General features: G+C 41.0%; 2 protein-coding genes across 2 annotated transcripts; one reads left to right on the top strand and one right to left on the bottom strand.

The window, feature by feature from the left end:
* The first annotated feature begins 884 nt into the window (after window positions 1-884).
* On the top strand, window positions 885-16,793 carry irg1l (immunoresponsive gene 1, like). The gene is made up of 7 exons (XM_034182077.1): window positions 885-1,133; window positions 11,400-11,549; window positions 11,851-11,896; window positions 12,031-12,218; window positions 13,915-14,007; window positions 14,229-14,434; window positions 15,813-16,793. The coding sequence occupies exons 2-7, from the start codon at window positions 11,532-11,534 to the stop codon at window positions 16,720-16,722; spliced, it is 1,461 nt and encodes a 486-aa protein (XP_034037968.1). The 5' UTR covers window positions 885-1,133; window positions 11,400-11,531; the 3' UTR covers window positions 16,723-16,793.
* si:ch211-153b23.3 lies at window positions 2,887-12,104 on the bottom strand. The gene is made up of 11 exons (XM_034182076.1): window positions 11,947-12,104; window positions 7,618-7,804; window positions 6,031-7,536; window positions 5,852-5,944; window positions 5,655-5,759; window positions 5,454-5,563; window positions 5,175-5,366; window positions 3,788-3,950; window positions 3,531-3,696; window positions 3,337-3,431; window positions 2,887-3,249 (listed from the first exon to the last, which is right to left on the bottom strand). Exons 1-11 carry the CDS (start codon window positions 11,974-11,976, stop codon window positions 3,164-3,166), a joined length of 2,733 nt encoding a protein of 910 aa, XP_034037967.1. The 5' UTR covers window positions 11,977-12,104; the 3' UTR covers window positions 2,887-3,163.
* Window positions 16,794-17,996: the final 1,203 nt, after the last annotated feature.

Here is a 17,996-nt window from a genome sequence, read left to right as displayed (position 1 = left end):
ACATGTTACACAACGTCCCAACTTCATTGGAATTGGGGTTGTATGTGTGAAATACCAAGTGTTCCAGTACTTTTGGAGGGCACTGTATCCCGGGCTCGGACTGGTAATCTGTGATTTTGGGCATTTTCCCAGTGGGCCGCTGCACGTTTAGACATGCGTGGGCCGGCCCTCCCATATTTATAGAGATTATGGAAATACAGTGTTCTCGAACCGCGCGCTGCTATAAACACGAGGAAAGTCCGTGATCGGTGAAGCTACAGCATTTAATCGGCGCAGCTGCAGAACCACTTCCTGAATTTGTGTCAAAATAAAAGTTCTGTAGTGTTTCATACACGGTGCAGTCTTATTCTAGGTTTCAGTTTTGTTTCCGTTTGATCACACAATGGTGACTTACATCGAGCACAATGATTGACATGACAAACAGCCAATGACAATTGGAGAAGCATACAGGGTGGCCAATCAGATTGCAGGAAGAGCAGGCGGTCGCTCCCGCCCCTGTGAATGGACTGACTCCTCGGCGCCTGGACTTCTCTGCGCTTCGCGCTCTACCTGCCCCCCAACCCCCGTTGAGACGCCTAACTTTCCCTAAAAGACACGACGACACGCCAGCACACACGGCTGCCAGGAAAACTTTGCGGAGAAAGAAATAGAAAATTGATACATTCACCAAGTACTGTATAAATTAATAAACAATGAGGAATAAGTTTTCAGTGGTTATTTTTATTAGGGCGGAACCTCTTGTTTGCCTCGTCGTTTCAGGTGAACTGAAAACAAGGACGGATGTCAACACTGGTCACATCAGCCGGCAAAACTTTCTTTGTAGCTAGACTTCAGCTTTACTCGTGTCTCTCATAGATCTTAGGGATGTTTCGTCCAACCTTAAAGTCATGTTATGTTAACACAAGTCTGTGCACGCATGCGGCAATGTACACTTTTTAGGTTTCACTTTCATTTCATAAGGCGACAGCGGAGCACTTTTTATTGCTGATGGAAGAAAACACTTTGTTGTGGATTTAGAGGAACACTGGAAACAAGAGAAGGGCAGAGGGATGGACAGAGCACAGAAGGATGGACAGAGGACAAGCTCTGATACACACACCCTTGAGGTGTGTTTCTGTGAGTCTTCAGCTCAGGTAAGACTCATACAGCTTCTCTGCTGTCATTTGATTAAATATGTTGTTTTCTACTATAGTGGTGCAGCTTAGCTAAAGGGCAATTCTATGGTAACGGAATTACAACAGCAGCAAAATCTGGATATACGCCATCTAACGACTACAGATTAGGTCATATTGTAATTCCGTTGCTGTAGAATTGCCCTAAAATTTCCATAACAATCATTCAGTTTGTGATAAAAGCATGAAATTTGGCACAAATATTCTAAATTAACTAATATTTATTTTCAGATATGGAGGCATCCTGGAGCTGACCTCTAATGAGCCTCAGGGGTCAATAAAGAATTACACAGGGGTCAAACTTTAACAATGCTCCAATTATATTGAAAAGTATACCACATTATTTATCTGATTACACAGCTTCCAAAAAGGTATAGTTTGGACTATCTATGACTGAATGTTCTGGAGTTATGGGGTAAAAACAGCAAATATGGTGACAAAAGTCAGTTTCAGTTTGTACAGGGGTCAAATGTTAAACTTGCTCCAATTTTGGTAAAAAAAATATGCAAATTCTTGGTTTAGTTAATAGTATTTTAAAAAGGAATAGTTTGCATCATCTGTCACGCTAAGTTATCATGTTACGAGGTAACATATGTCACATGTCATAGAATCCAATGGACATCAACCTTGTTTGACCTTTACTTTGGAGACCAAGCATTCGACATAGTCAAAACTATTCCATTTATTAATCCTATTCACTCAACCAATAATTTGCATCACTTTTTACCAAAACTGAAGTAACTTTAACTTTTCACCCTTGTACAAACTAAAACTGACCTTTGTCACCATTTTTGCTATTTTTACCCCATAACTCCAGAACATTCAGTCATGGATAGCCCAAACTATACATTTTTGGAATCCTTATGATCACACAAATAGTGTGGTATAGTTTTCAACATGAATGGAGAATTTTTATATTTTGACCCCTGTGTAAATCTTTATTGACCCCTGTAGCTCATTAGAGGTCACCTCCAGGATGTCTCCATATCTGAAAATAAACATTAGTTAATTTAGAATATGTGTGCCACATTTCATGCTTTTATCACAAACTGAACAATTGTTTTGGTTATCTGCTGCACTACTACAGCAATGTTCATTTTGTGATCATGAAAACACAATTTACAGATCTATGATGCCCATTGGAGCGCTTGAAATTACCATTCCACTCAGGCATTTTTTACACACATTGTTTATAGTTTTTTCTATATTGGTCTGCAAAAATGTTGTTTTAACGTTACATGAAAATTGGTCCGTGGCACAAAAAGCTTGCAGGCCGCTGCTCTAGGCTATATGAAACTTGGACTTGTGACGCTATAATCCAGATTCCTGACCTATAATAGCATAATACATAAACATTACATTGCCATCCCACATAATAGTGCCTGTCCCTGCTTGCCACCCCATGAATTTATCTCTAGATCCGCCCCTGATATATATATATATATATATATATATATATATATATATATATATAAATAAAATGTATTTATTTATTATGGCAGACACATTAGACAAAACTAGTTTACAATTCATTGTTTATTTACAAAGAACATTTGATTGAAGCAAAATTGTACAATGAAATCCGTAAATAAATACAATGAGAGACATGAATTGTAAAACACAAATTGTTTAACAATGTACACTTCATAATAAGATACAATATAATTTATATAATTTTTAAATATGTTTACAGATTATCTTTTAACATGCATTATATAATGATGCTTTGTAATTGTTTCAAGCTCACAGTTTTGGTCTTAACAGAAGTCCTGATCAACATATTTTCACTTTGCTGAAGTAGTAGTGATGCCTTTAGTACTGAGGTTTTTATACGTTTTACAACATTTATCAAAGACATCCACAGTTTTCACACAGTCCTTCACATATTCTTCAGAAAGTGTGAGTTTGTAGGAATTTAGAAGCTGAAGAACATTTTGTGCATTCCCCGACCTACAGAAGTGCCCGGAATGACAGCACAGAGGTCCGCGACGTCACACCATGCTGTTTTTAACTCTGTTAAAGATTTGCTGAACCTTTTCTGCAGGAACGCAGCCTTCTCTCACAAAAGAGATGGTTCCTGTGGAAATTTGAAAGACAGGTCAGTTCAGAAGATGCTTGTTTTAACAAAAGTGGAGAAAATATTGGAAGAGATTTCCTTATATACCTTCATCAATCTTCTGGCAGTTGACCACAGTGGAAGCAATTATTTCACTTGATTCCCCATCACACAGAACTCCTTGTATCTTGTCTCCCAGTCGACTGCAACAGAGCAGAAGGAAGCAGATGAATTAATAATCTTAAAAGAAATAGGTAATATGTTTGAATCAAGGTGTTAAATTTTTGTGAATAGATGCGTACCTGATGACCATGCTGTGATGGGTGCTGTCTGGTTCTCCACTGGGATTGGCTGAGGTAATGGCAAGGGGCCCAGTGAGGTCACATAGGTGGGCGGTCACAGTGTGGTTGGGGACACGGATCATGATGCTATCCCTGGTCCCAACACGGTCATAAGCTGGTCCCACTCCTGCAGTCATTAAAGCGTGATGTGAGTATGTGTAATGCTAAGAAGGTTACAGAGAGGATCCACTAACACAGCATATATAAGGCTGGTTTACCCAGGTTGAACAGCCAGTCCCCTTTGCTAACGATGCAGCTGATGCCTCCAGGATACACATTCCTCATGAACTCCCAAAGCAAGGGGCTGAATGGAGGTTTGGCTGCAACCAGTTGCTCCACACTGGAGATGCAGATGCAGATGGGTTTCTCTGCTGGTCTGTCCTTTAAGAGGTCACAAAATCACAAGAAATAAGTTCCACATGAATCAGAACCATAACCTCCACCAAGGAGGTTATGTGATCACATGTTGTTACCTTTTTGTATGCAAGATGGCACAAAAAATTAATAAACCAATTTAATAAAAATTGTTCAGGTGGAGAATGGGCCTGCTAAATGTTGGTGTTGATCTGGATCAAGCAGCAGGATTATTAATGCTGATGAAGCAAACATGATTAAAGGTCAACACTCGGGATCAAAGTTTATTGATGTGGATCAAATGTCACTGAATCAGATCAAAAGTCATGATCAAAGATTAGTGACCACCTCCAAAGTCCAGCTCTCATAATCAAAGATCGGTGCTTACAAAGAGGCCACGATCAGAATCAGAGGTCATCAATCAGGATCCAAGTTAGAGAATCAATATAAAAATTTAGCTATCGTATTGAAAGATCTGTAAACAGGATATCAAAGATCACCCATCAGATCAGGATCAAAGGTGATAAGGATCAAATGGGAGTAATAAGAATGAAAGTCAATTATTGAAATCACATATGACTGCTAAGGATGCAAAGTCAAAAATCATGATCAAAGTTCAGCTATCAGAACCAAAGACCACTAATCAGGATTTTAATTTATTTTAATGATTAATCTTCAGGTCAGAATTACAGGTCTGTGATCAGATCAAAGGTCAGTGATTACGATCAAATGTAAGTGACAAGGATCAAATGTGAATTATCAGGCTCAAAATTACCAATCTAGAACAAATATCAGTGATAAGGAAACAAAGTCAATCATCATGATTAAAGGTCAGTTATCAGGACCAAAGATCAGTAATCAGGATATCACAGATCATCCATCATGTCAGGATTCAAGGTCAGTCATCAGGAACAAAGGTCAGTTCTCAGGATCCAATGTAAGTGATCAGGATCAAAGTTCAGTTTTGATCCTGATCCCTGATCCTTTATTATCTGAACCAAGGATCAGCAATCAGGATCACAAAGACTGTTGATCAGGTCAGGACTGAAGGTCAGTGATCAGAATCAAGCAGTCAGGATCAGTGATAAGGATACAAAGTCAAAGATCAGAGTCAAAATTCAGCTATCAAGGCCAAAGATCAGACTTCGGGATTTAAAGAAATGGAGGTATGCGTTCTTCTGAGTGTAATTCTAGTTCACAGATGTGAAGCTTATAGATAGTGAGAAATTAAAGCTGAACAAAAAGTCTTACTTTAATATTGTAGATGTTCTCTATGGCCTGTGGATTCTTGCAGGAGGCAGCCAAGGCGTAAACAGTGTCTGTGGGAATCCCGCAAACTCTTCCCTCCTCCAGCAGGCCAGCGATCTTAAGCAGGCCGCTGGTTAGTCTGGAATTAGCCACAGGACAGGGTAACTCTGAAGCCGTCTCCTGTTTCTTTTGTACCTAAAACAGTCCACAGGAGAGGAGAGGTGTTCATAAAAGACTTCAGGACAAATCAGAACAGACTCAGAAAATGAAAACACCATATACCTGTAACAAAGCAGGGCCCAGAGGAAGAACTCGTTTTGAGAAGATGCAGTTCATCAAGGATGCCAGAGCTCCATAAATGCAAATTGTTGAAACCAGTGCAAGCATGACCACTTTAACACAAGACGTTTGCACATCATTACATTCTTTTATGAAAAACACGTTTCTCGGAATACTGGATACCTTCGCAAAATCTCTCCTTACTTTCTAAATAGATGGGCAATTTCTGCAAGGTGGACAGCAAAAAACAGACCAGTGCAACCTCCATAACTGTTGTGAGAAACAGCAAAACCAGGTTCCTGTAGGCAGCTGTGACAAATAACAACATGAACAAAAACCTTTAAAGTCAAGAAACAAAATTTTACCTCTACAGACAACTAAAACAATGTGGTTAATTTTACCAATCAGCATAAGCAACGCATTAATGATGAGGGAAGCAACAGCTGCTGCTGCAAAACCGGAGGGTGCCTCTCGGGACAGCTGAAGGATGGGACCTGAAAAAGAGAAATTAATAACTACAATTAATACTACATAATTAAGCCAATAATATCTCCATATGACCATGTTTAGGCAGACATACCTGCAAACCGAAACCAGGTCCAGGCAGCCCATACTGCCACGTAAAAGGACGAGATGACCGAACCAAACTGGCCGCCTCTTGTGACTTGAAGACGGCTGACGTAGGCCTGGATGATGCTTCCAGGGATAAGGACCCAAGGCACAGTCAGGTGGAGGAAGAAAGGATTATTGCTGGATGCACTATCATGGAGGGCCGAGAGAGCAGCAATGCCATTTAAGATGTAAAAGAGGGCATCTGGAGTCTGTTCAGTCTGGTGTAGTTCCCCCTGTGTGGACAGGCTGGACTTGCTGCAGTTGAAAACCTTCAAAAGTTTGTTGGTGACAACAAGCTGTGAGCCCACAGGGATTAGAGACTTCTCAGCTATACTGTTGATGAGACGTGCGAAGGTGCCGTAAAGGGAGACTCCCACGAACAGCGAGCAAGCTATACCAAAGAAGAAAACCTTCATGGGGATTTGGGGGATGGAGGAGATGGTGAGCAGGAGAAAGGATGCATTGTGGACCACTTCCAGGATGTCTGTGTTCATGCTTGCCACGCAGAACAACAAGGTGGCTACCACAAAGAACCAGTTTCCCACCATCGCTTCCCTGCCTGAGGACACGTCATTCTCCTGCGCAATCACAACAGAAGCCACAAATGCCTCCCAAGCCTTGATCAGCCAATATAAAGCATGAAGACCAAATTTGGTGGTGTGGTAGGAATCTTGGCGCAGATGGGCGTAGTAACTGGAGAACAGCTGGGCAGCTGAGATGATTGAGACCCATGTGACTCCTAAGCCAAAGGAGCCCATGTACCCAAAGTCATAAAAAGCTAAAATGAAAGGAGCAACTGTGTCACAGAAGAAACCCAAAGCCATGGGCTCTGCGTATTTTGTGTTCTTCTTCTTCTCTTGGTCAGTATTTTGGGCACTTCTTGAGTTGGAGGTTCCCAGTAGAAGAACATTGAAGAGGGGCATGCCGAAGCCTTTGAGGACTAAACGCTGAGCCAGACCTTTGATGAGCAGTGCTGCTGAACCGTAGATAGCAAACTTCAAAATGAACAACTCTAGAACAGCAGAGACAACAAGAGCCCAAGAGGTTGCCACCAGACTCACTGCTTCGAAAACTAAGGTGGCCGTGATGGCCCCAAACACAAAGGGCATGATGTAGTTTACTGTGGCAGAACAAAAAGCGAGAAGAAATGAGAGCAGGATGTACGGAATCAAACCAGAGATGGCTGACTCATTTATGGACAGGCACCAATGGCAAACTGGGTATTTGTGTGTGTCGTTCTGAGGCAAATGAATCATCACGTCAGTCTGCAGTGACATATTGTTCATCATCTGTCGCAGGATTGCTGTTCCTGGTGTGCTGGTGACTGCACCATTATAGATTCTGGTGGCACCATAACTGCTCCAGAGAGCAGCATAGCCAATGAAGGCGGTGCTGCTCAGATGATCGTATTTTCGAAAGGAAAGCAGACCAGCCACAAGTTGACATATCCCCCCAATCACGATGAGATGAACACCTGAAAATTAAGACAGCAAATTAGCTTCTTTTATATTACAGTTTCAACTGTGATGTTTTAATCACGTTATCTAGCTTTTACCTGCGAGAATGTCCTCCACCCCTACAGGTGGGATACCGGTGTATGCTCTGTGGAAGTTCTGCAAAAGCACGATGAAAGCGCTGATTCCATTGGACAGCATACCGAGCACACCTGGCTCACTGTAAAAACTGGCTGGAAAACCATCTAATGATGTCATAGTGAACTGGTTATCAAAGCGCAGGACACACTGGAACAAATGACAGAGACAACAGATCAATACATGGGTATAATCTCAGCGTAAATACACAAATAACATGTACCATCTGTACACCAACTCAATTAATCAGTGTTACCGTCTGCACACTGTCAGGGTAATTTGGTCATATATGTCCACTCATGATGTGAACACAATATAAAGAGTTTGGGACAAAATTTGGTGAAATGTCGGACCGGACCCGACCGCGGGGGGTCGCGACAGGAAAAACACCTCCGTTGGAAACCTTAACGGGCAAGTTGGAACATGCCCAAGCTGTTAAACAATTTCTCAGTTACTCACTTGTTGAAAGCCATCAAAAGCCGCCTGAATTTTACAAATGGTTTTCAACACGGAGGTGTTTCTCCTGTCGTGGCGCGCACAGATTCGCCGAGTCATCACGGAAACGACTCGGCGAATTTGCTCGCACGTCTTTCATTAAAACATGTCCTTAAACAGTGGAATGTCCGCATAAAGTCCTCATGTCGGCCTCTTCTGAATCTTCTCTGTTCTCTCATGACATCCTGGGTGAATTAAGCCTTAAATTAGGATGTTTTCAGGTTGAAACAGGCCGACAATGGCGCCTGGAAGCGCTGCACGACGTCCCGCTCCGTGGGAAGTCCTTACACCGACAGAAACACCCCATAATCTCTCATCAGCCGTTAAACTTTTCACCGAAAACCAGCTTAATTTCTCGAATAGTGTCCACTCGGATATTCCTCACAGGTCCAGAAAAAATTTTGATAAAGCAACGAGAGGGCGGGACCACATCTCACTCAAGGCCTGCCCACAGGGAAATGACGTCACCGACACGCGTGAAAAAACTCACGCATGTGCACGAGGGTTCAAGCATGATTGGTGTAATCGCACGTCATTCAAATCCATATAGTTAAAAAAAATAATAAAAGGGTCGGTTCATTACATGTAGTTTGATCAAAGATCTTTTCATTTCTTTAATTTGCTTCAGCAGAATAAGCAACAGTAAGTTCAAAGATGATCACAATAATCAGCGTTTTTCCACAAAAAATGACAGCACCTATAACCAGCATTACAAACAGTTCCTTCTCCAGCCCGGTGTCACATTTTTGTTTTTTTTTTTCCGTGCAGTTTTTATTTTGCTATTTATAATCTTCCCCTTCTCCAAACTCTAACCATAACCATAGTGTAAGTGTGTACCCTCACCAAAGGATAATCATGACCCCCTGGCGATCCCCTTCATTCCACATTTTGTGCTCCTGTCACGAAATTAATTCACAAAAAACACCCCCGTACCCCCGTCGCGAACCCATAGATTAATGTACTTTTTGTAACCCAGTCCCACAAACTGCCGTGAGATTGGGTTGTCATTCTCTGACTGCATCTGCAGTTATTTATTTTATCTATTGCACTGCGCATTCGAGTCAACGGGTGTTTCTGCTTATAACAATAATAGGCTAGTTCCTGAACAAAACATGACTGTTCAGTTAACCATTTTGAACCAAGCATCAGATTGCTGGTTAACAGTCATGTGTGGTTTCTGTGTAAACACGCTGCACATTAGAGCTGAAACAACTAATCGAGTTAATCGATTAAAATCGATTATTAAAATAGTTGTCAACTAATTTAGTCATCGATTAGTTGCTAAATAATTTTGTTTTACCACAAATGTTTCGTTTCTTCCATATAATCAATCAACCAAGCTTTGCTTTGAATCTTGAACCAATGAAGGAGTGCTTCGAGCTGCTGCTTCGTTGCTTTCATTTGTTTTATTTCGGTTTATCTTAATTTTTCCCCACTAAAACCCTAAAGAGCATATGTCTGTGAGGAATATTTACCTTTTTTATGTTAAACTGACCTGTTATGGTCTTCTGAAACAGTTGATGGATTTATTTTATGCTAACGGCAATGCTAACATGTTAGCATGTCTATGGCGTTTTCTATGTTAATGCTAGCATTAAGCTCCTGGCATTTCAGCATGTTTGTGCATTTGTTTTCTGTATAGTAATTAATGGCTCAGCGTTTGTCATTGTAAAAGAGTCAAATGTATTACAAATTATAATATTTTTTAATTTATTTTTATTTATATATTAAAAATAATAGCAGCAATAATAATAGTAATAATAACTTATAATGCTACAATACAATTGTAGAGAAAGAGACCAGTCACATGTGTCATTGTGAAATTACCACATAGTTTACAAGTTATACAGAGAATGTTGCACATACGAGTCAGGCTACAGTTTTTGATTTAGGTTTTATAGTTAACTGGTTATGCTAATTGCTCATTTGCAGCAACAAAAATACCTCTTTTTTCACCATATATTTTATAACATTTATATGTTTCAATGTTGTTTTATGGCAACTTAGTACTTTGATAAAGCAATGTCATTTGAAATAATTATTTTTGTTCTTTATTATAAACTGTTTTATTCTTTATTATTTTATATTTCAACAGCCAAGGGACATTTAATGATTTGTTGATTTTCAAGTATTTTAAGTTTTGAAATAATGTTCTGTTGTTAAATAAAGTGATGGAAGGAGAGAAAAATTGTTTCCCTGGCACATTTTTAAAAAATTCCCTGCTAATCCATTTAATCGATTAATCGTGTCGAAACCCCATCAGATTCATCGATGATCGATTGTTGCAGCCCTACTGCACATACCAAAAATGCTTTTGAAATCTGACCGTTTTAATCTTTTTAATAACATGGCAGATTAAATTTTATAAAACCCCCAGTAAACATAGAGATTTTTGGAAAATAATGTTTGAAATAATCAAATTAGATGTTTTTTCTTCTGACACAGTAGTAAAAGAAAGAAACCACATTTGCTGAACTAAGGGCCTAGGGTGCCGAAGAGTTTTGCACCGTACTGTATAACCTGAGCTGGATGTTATTCACAGACAATGTCAGAGATATTTTTAAACTTTCACTTCAGGCTCTTTTGTGTCTTATCAGCACTAAAGCAACAGGTTTATGTGGAACTCTTTCATTAGACACTGACACAAAGCCTAAATGGTTAAAAAAAACCAAAAACATATAAGAGTATTTAAATTTGCTTTGTCTGTGCAAATTTATCCAAATGTAAAACATCACTCTCAAGGTATTCTTGTTAATCTCATGAATTCATAAACCATCCTTAAAGTGTAAATATTCATCCAGCAATCTAATGTGCAGCTGTCATGTAATCACACCAAGTCTTCATGCACACACAAACTGTCCACTCAGTAATCCTCAAACACTCTTTATGTGCTAATCCTGTGCAAGACAGCAGTAAAACAGATGGAAATTAAGTCGTACCTGGTAAAGATGTTCATGTAACTGAAGTGTGGCGTTCCTGTGGAGCTGGATGCAAGTTTGTCATAAATATAGTTTTGTTGAATATAGGAGGGGTTTGTTGGAATTTCCCTCCATCATTGAGCTCCAGCCTGCCAGCTGAAAAATGACATCACTGCCCTACCACTCCCACCCACCTGTGCACACCCCTCCTCTCCAGTTTCAAAGGATTTCTTGTAGATGATGCTGTTGATGATGCAACTCACAGTGGAAATCCCTCACCTGCTCATAAAATGGATTTTGCGCGTCCCTCTTCCTCCTACACCTGTCGGCAGGGCTGGACTATATAGGAGGGCAGCATCTCAAACTACAAACAACAGCAGCATCTTCAGAGAAAAAGGCAGAAGCACAAGAACAGACTCGAACCGTCAGCGTGAAAGAAGCCAGAAGAAAGAGAAATTGACATCATGATGTCCAGACTCCAGGTAAAGATTTAGAACATTTTCACAGGGTATTTGATAAGATTAAGATTGGATTGTTGTTGATGAAGTTGAGAGCTGAGTGTGTTTGACTTCATTAATCTATGATTGTCCACACAGCACATACAGTGCACGTGTTTTAGTCTTTGAGTTTCTTTATCGTGATCTTTGACCACCTTCTTTTAATGCTGAGCACCACACACACACAGTAACACCTCATACAGGTACAACAAGAGCACAGTTATTTTATCACAGGCAAAGTGTCCCTGTGAAGTTATTCAGACATTTTGTTCTTTGTGTCCTGCAGAAATCACTGTCCGCTGTCAGAGCACTGCATCAGGCAGCACTGGCAGGTAAACATTTGATCTCCATGTGAATCTAATCATAAAGTTGTAATTTTTACCTTTAAGAAAATAATCTGCTTGAAAAACATCTAAACATTCTAGTTTTTCTTTATCCTCCTCGATCTGGTCTGTTTGTTCTGCAGTTCCGAAGCAGCCCGCCACTGAGGAGACAATCACAGGCAGTTTTGGGAGGTTCATCAGTGAGGTGAAGCCACAGCACTTATCTCCCGTGGTCCTGCAGCGCAGCAAGAGGATGGTGTTAGACAGCATCGGCGTCGGTCTGATCGGCAGCACCACAGACGTGTTTGAACTGGTCCTGCAGCACTGTCAGGTGACATAAAATCAACAAATGTCACACACTTGTCTCAACTGATGTAAAGGAAAAAAAAAGTCCTACACAGTTCCTGAGGCACACTGGCTCTGGTGCATATCCCTGGATTCCACACCTTGAAGTTGATGGGAGTCTACGACTCCGTCTGACTCAGGTTACCTCCCCAACTAAGACCAGTACCTGTTTACAGTTGGATGGATGAAGTGTCTTGTCTAAGGACAGAGGTAGAATGACCAGGAATCAAACACAGGTCTACGAATTGGGTGCCAAACTCCGTATTAATCTACCTGATCCCCCCCTCCAAAAAAACTGCCATTAAGCCACATCAATGTTATTATTGAAATGTCACCCACAAAGAGAAGCTGCTATCATTCTTCTACACTGCATCATGTGCAAAAGTCAAATGCTAACACACTGTCAAATTATAACATGTTAATATAAAAATTCAAATGTTCAGATGATGAATTTTCTGTGATTTGTTAAAGAAGATGAGCGGGAATGGGGGGGGGGGGGGCGAATGGAACAGAGACAGTGAAAGTAGATGATATTTGAGGTCAACTGTACAACGTAATGGAAGGTGTGGTGGAGCGAGGAAGAAAAGAAGGCAGACAGGGTGGAGCGGGTGGGGAAAAGTGACTGGAGGGATTTGGAAAGAAAAGACCGTAGTAACACTAGCTACAGAGTGTGAAAAAGTGTTTGCCTCCTTGAGCTTTTACGTATTAGAAATTTTTTAGGACATCAAAAAAACACAACAAAAATTCAGGCTCTATATATTAAAATGTCTAAAATCATGCTCTTTAAATTCACAGTGAAAAGTAATCTCTACATCATGAATTAAAAGAAACAAAAATCTAAAAGCCAAAATGATGGTGTGAATAAGTCATTTTGGCTTTTAGATTTTTATTTATTTTAATTCATAATGTAGAGATTATTTTTCACAGTGAGTTTAAAAGGCATGATTTTAGAAATTTTAAAATACAAAACTTCTTTTGTTTTTTGATGTCCTAAAAAAAAAGAATCTAACATGTAAAAGCTCAAGGGAGCAAACACTTTTTCACACCACTGTGTGTTGTGTGGGTTTGAGGTGGAGGTGCTGACCAAAAGAAGAGGCAGAGCTGGTCGTGGCAGAGCTGAAAATGCTGTGATGACCTTTGGGAGTGATGAGGATGGACACGATTAGGAAGAAACATATCACAGAGAGAGCAGAGGAAGGATGGTTTGGAGACAAACTCAGAAAGGTTAGATTAAGATGTTTGGACATGCGCAAAGGAGGAATGCAGGGTATATCTAGAGAATGATACTGAGGATGGAGCCGCCAGGCAGGAAGAGAAGAGGGAGGACGAAAGAGGAGAGTTATGAATGTGGTGTGGGAGGACATGCAGGGGTACTGAGGAGACAGATGATCTGCTGTGGTGACCCCTAGCAACCAAAAGAAGAAGACCAATGACTGATTCCACAAAGACAACAACTGATTTATGTGCAGTATTCTAACTCCCTGTAATCCCCGGTCTGATGAGCTTTTCCACAAACTTTTCCTCACCTGTTTTGCACACTGATTACTTTTTAAAGCTTACATCCTTATGACATCACAAGCATTTCAGAGCTCACTTTGCATTGGTGTGTTAATGCAAGGACTAAAAATATTTTGCACTAAAAATATCCATGTACTGACTCCGTCTCATCTTTTTGCTTTCAGCACATGTACGCTGCCGATCAGGTCAGCACTGTGTACGGCCGTAAGGGCACCAGACTCTCCCCGACGCTGGCTGCTTTTGTCAATGGAGTGGCAGTGAGTATAAATAAACCAACCAGACGTCTCATTGACATTGTGCTCCCTAAATCCATTACCATAAGCAGATTATAGTTTTTTATCAGGTTATTAAAAAGCTGCTGTGCTGGTGAGCCCATTTCTGCAGCCCGTATTGGCCTTGTAAACCTGTTACAGAGTTGTGGCACGAACTGCATGTCCTATCATGTACAATCCTTCAGTAGTTTGTCTTTGCACTGCAGACTCACGCCATGGACTTTGATGATACGTGGCACCCTGCCACTCATCCCTCAGGAGCTGTTCTTCCTGCTGTGATAGCGCTTAGCGACATGATGCCTGTTAACAACAAGCCCAGCGGCCTCGACTTCCTGCTGGCATTCAATGTCGGTATAGAAATCCAGGGCCGACTGATGAGGTTCTCTAACGAGGCTCACCACATCCCCAAGAGGTGAGTGTGAATCCAATCACACATATGAAGGTTTGCTGCGTCTTTCATTTGGGTTTTTCTACGAGGGGAACTGGCGTTTTCGTCAGTCCACAGAGACCCATTTCTGACTCTGCTGATCACTGCAGTGAGGTTTACAAGCCAGCCGGTGCAGTTCAGTGTGTCAATGAGCTGTGAAAGGTCTGTAATCATGTTCACCTCAGGGACAGCACAGACTCTGTGCGTGCTGTTAGCACAGTTATATCACAGAGAACTCGTGTTGGAAAGACATTACAAGATGCCAAATGGTGTTATTTGCTGAGACTAAACTAATTTCTTTTGGCTTCTCCTGTTATTCTGGGGTCTGCATGTTGATTTGGCACAGGTTTTTGTGTTTTGTTTTTTTGCCACATGCCCTTCCTGGTGCAACTCCAAATGGAGAATGAACCATATGTGGCCTGGAAGGGATGATCTTCATGGAAGGCAGGCGTGCTGCCCTATTTGCTTAGGAATGAGTGAAATAGCTAAAGAATTTAATTTCCTTTACCACTCTGCTGAAAATTATGTCTGGGCTCAAGGTGGTGTTTCCACAATTTAAACAAAAACTGTGCACCCAGTGAGAGAAAATAGATCACCAAGATCTAACGGTATCACAAGCATTTCTGGTCATTCGGGGAGGTAATAGTCAAGTTGTTAAAGTGGTGGGCTTGTGAGCAGAAGATCTTGGTTTGAATTCCCTTCAGACTGGTAAATCACTAAGGGCCCTTGGCTAAGATCCTTAATCCTTGTATGGCAGCACAATGGTATCAGTTTTGGTTGAATGTGAGGCATCATTGGAAAGCATGATATAAATACAGTCCATTTACCATTTTAAAGAAAAATGTTCAGTTTGACCCAAAAGAAATTTGCATAAGGAGGAATCTTGAGTAATTTAAGGACACGATTTGATCTTCAGTCTCAGTGGTTACTGAGACCCTAAGCAAAACTGGAGAAGCCAGAAGAAAAAAAAATACTTTTATATGGAATTAAAGTAGACAATGTAACTGAGGAGCATCACTTGCATTGTGAGGGAGCATGATACTTTGGTCATGCAGCGCATTTCTCTGTACATGATGCACCACACAGAACCCCATCTACTGGAGAAGGCCAAGAGCATGCATACGTTTAACCTGACTGCATCAGATAGTTGGTTACTTTTGAGAAGTAGGACTGGAGCAGTTATCATTCTGGGTGGTTGGCTGCCATCTAGGACCCAAGGTGGTTCCACACTGTGGTGGATGCTATGACGCTCAGACTTTGACTGTAGCTGACTTAACACAAATGTTTTAAAAAATGGAATATGTGCAGCAGGATAAAATTAAGTATAAATGATTTGTGATGTTTCTGACATGTCTCTTATCAGGTTTCATCCTCCCAGTGTGGTGGGGACCATGGGAAGTGCAGCAGCCTGTGCTCACCTCTTATCTTTGGACCCATCTCGCTGTGGTCATGCCTTGGCCATTGCTGCTTCTTTATCTGGAGCCCCCATGGCGAATGCTGCTACCCAGTCCAAACCCCTGCACATCGGCAATGCCTCACGGCTGGGGTTGGAAGCTGCTCTGCTGGCATCGAGAAGCCTGGAGGCGAGTCTGCTGGTCCTAGATGCCGTGTCAGGGGTGGCCGGCTTCAACGCTTTTTACGAGGACTACGCGCCACAACCTATGAAGATGCCCAACGACGGCTACACATTCCTCCTGGAGGATCAAGACATGGGCTTCAAGCGCTTCCCAGCACACCTCGGGATGCACTGGGTGGCAGATGCTGCAGCTTTGATTCATAAAAACCTCATGGGAGTCTCCCCCTATCAAATCCGTGACATCCTTCTCCGAGTCCCACAATCTAAGTACATCAACCGGCCCTTCCCTGAGTCTGAGCACGAGGCTCGCCATTCCTTTCAGTTCAATGCATGCAGCGCCCTCTTGGATGGAGAGGTGACAGTACAGTCCTTCGCCCCCGATGCCATATCGCGCCCTGAGCTGCTCACGCTGCTGAGCCGTGTTCGAGTGGAGCATCCCCACGACAACCTTGCTAACTTCGACCGCATGTACGGTGAGGTCCAAGTGACGCTTGCTGAAGGAGATGTTCTAAATGGACGCTGTGAGACCTTCTACGGCCACTGGCGCAACCCACTAACCAATGAGAGCTTAAAGAAGAAGTTTCGGCACAACGCGAAGACAGTGCTTCCTTCACAGAAGGTCGAAACGCTGATTGAAGTGGTGGAGAAGCTGGACACACTCAGGGACTGCACACCACTCTTCTCACAGCTGCAGTGAACAAAATTACAACAGTAATCAGCACACACTGAAAAAAGAGAATAGCTGAACCAACTTTAAAAAGTGTAACAATTGGGAAAACCTGAATGAATTAAGTTGTTTGAACTTAAAACAACGTAATTCATTCAGGTTTTACCAATTGTAACGCTTTTTAAAGTTGGTTCTTTTTTCAGCGTAAAAACTGCATTAAATGTACGTATTGTGTTGCATTTATAGGTAGCTTAAGAGAGAGACTGAATTTTATTAATTGTGTAATTCACACTGATGCAGTAAATCACTTTCTTTTTTTTGCATTGCATTTTGTTTGCCATATCATCTATATTTATTTATCTATTTACCTATTTATATCATAATTATTTGTACTAATTGTATTGAACAGCTGTTTTCTACAATTGCAAACAATTACTTTCTCCTGTTGATTGCACGAACAATAGATTGACTATTTATTTATTTTTTTGTAATGTAAGCTCTGACTGCATGTAAATTTATGAATGCAAAAGCAAATATTAAAATGCTTTCAAAGGTTTGTTTTCCATAAATGTACTATTTCTGACATTGAGTGTATTGTGTCAATAAAATAAATTCAAACTACACTCTGAGCCATTTAGTAATCTTGGGGTCATGAAATGCTAAAATGTTTTCTTCCTTAGTGTGTCAATAAATGACCAGATTTGAGTTAATAAAATGTTAATTTTGAAAACATATCACATATTATCAAGTATTTAGGAAGTTCAATTATAATATTACTTTACAGTGAAAATTATGAAAAATAATGAACAAAAATAATCCAATTACTCATTGGTTTTCAGGTAAATGCATAAACACCAATAGAAAAAAGGTGCTAAAAATAAATGGCAAATTGATCAGCATGAGATCAATCAATCAATTTTTTTATATAGCGCCAAATCACAACAAACAGTTGCCCCAAGGCGCTTTATATTGTAAGGCAAGGCCATACAATAATTACGTAAAAACCCCAAAGGTCAAAACAACCCCCTGTGAGCAAGCACTTGGCGACAGTGGGAAGGAAAAACTCCGTTTTAACAGGAAGAAACCTCCAGCAGAACCAGGCTCAGGGAGGGGCAGTCTTCTGCTGGGACTGGTTGGGGCTGAGGGAGAGAACCAGGAAAAAGACATGCTGTGGAGGGGAGCAGAGATCGATCACTAATGATTAAATGCAGAGTGGTGCATACAGAGCAAAAAGAGAAAGAAACAATGCATCATGGGAACCCCCCAGCAGTCTACGTCTATAGCAGCATAACTAAGGGATGGTT

Source organism: Thalassophryne amazonica, chromosome 11, assembly GCF_902500255.1.
Source record: "Thalassophryne amazonica chromosome 11, fThaAma1.1, whole genome shotgun sequence".
Lineage (NCBI taxonomy): Eukaryota > Metazoa > Chordata > Actinopteri > Batrachoidiformes > Batrachoididae > Thalassophryne > Thalassophryne amazonica.
This window is presented reverse-complemented; position numbering and strand designations above follow the sequence as displayed.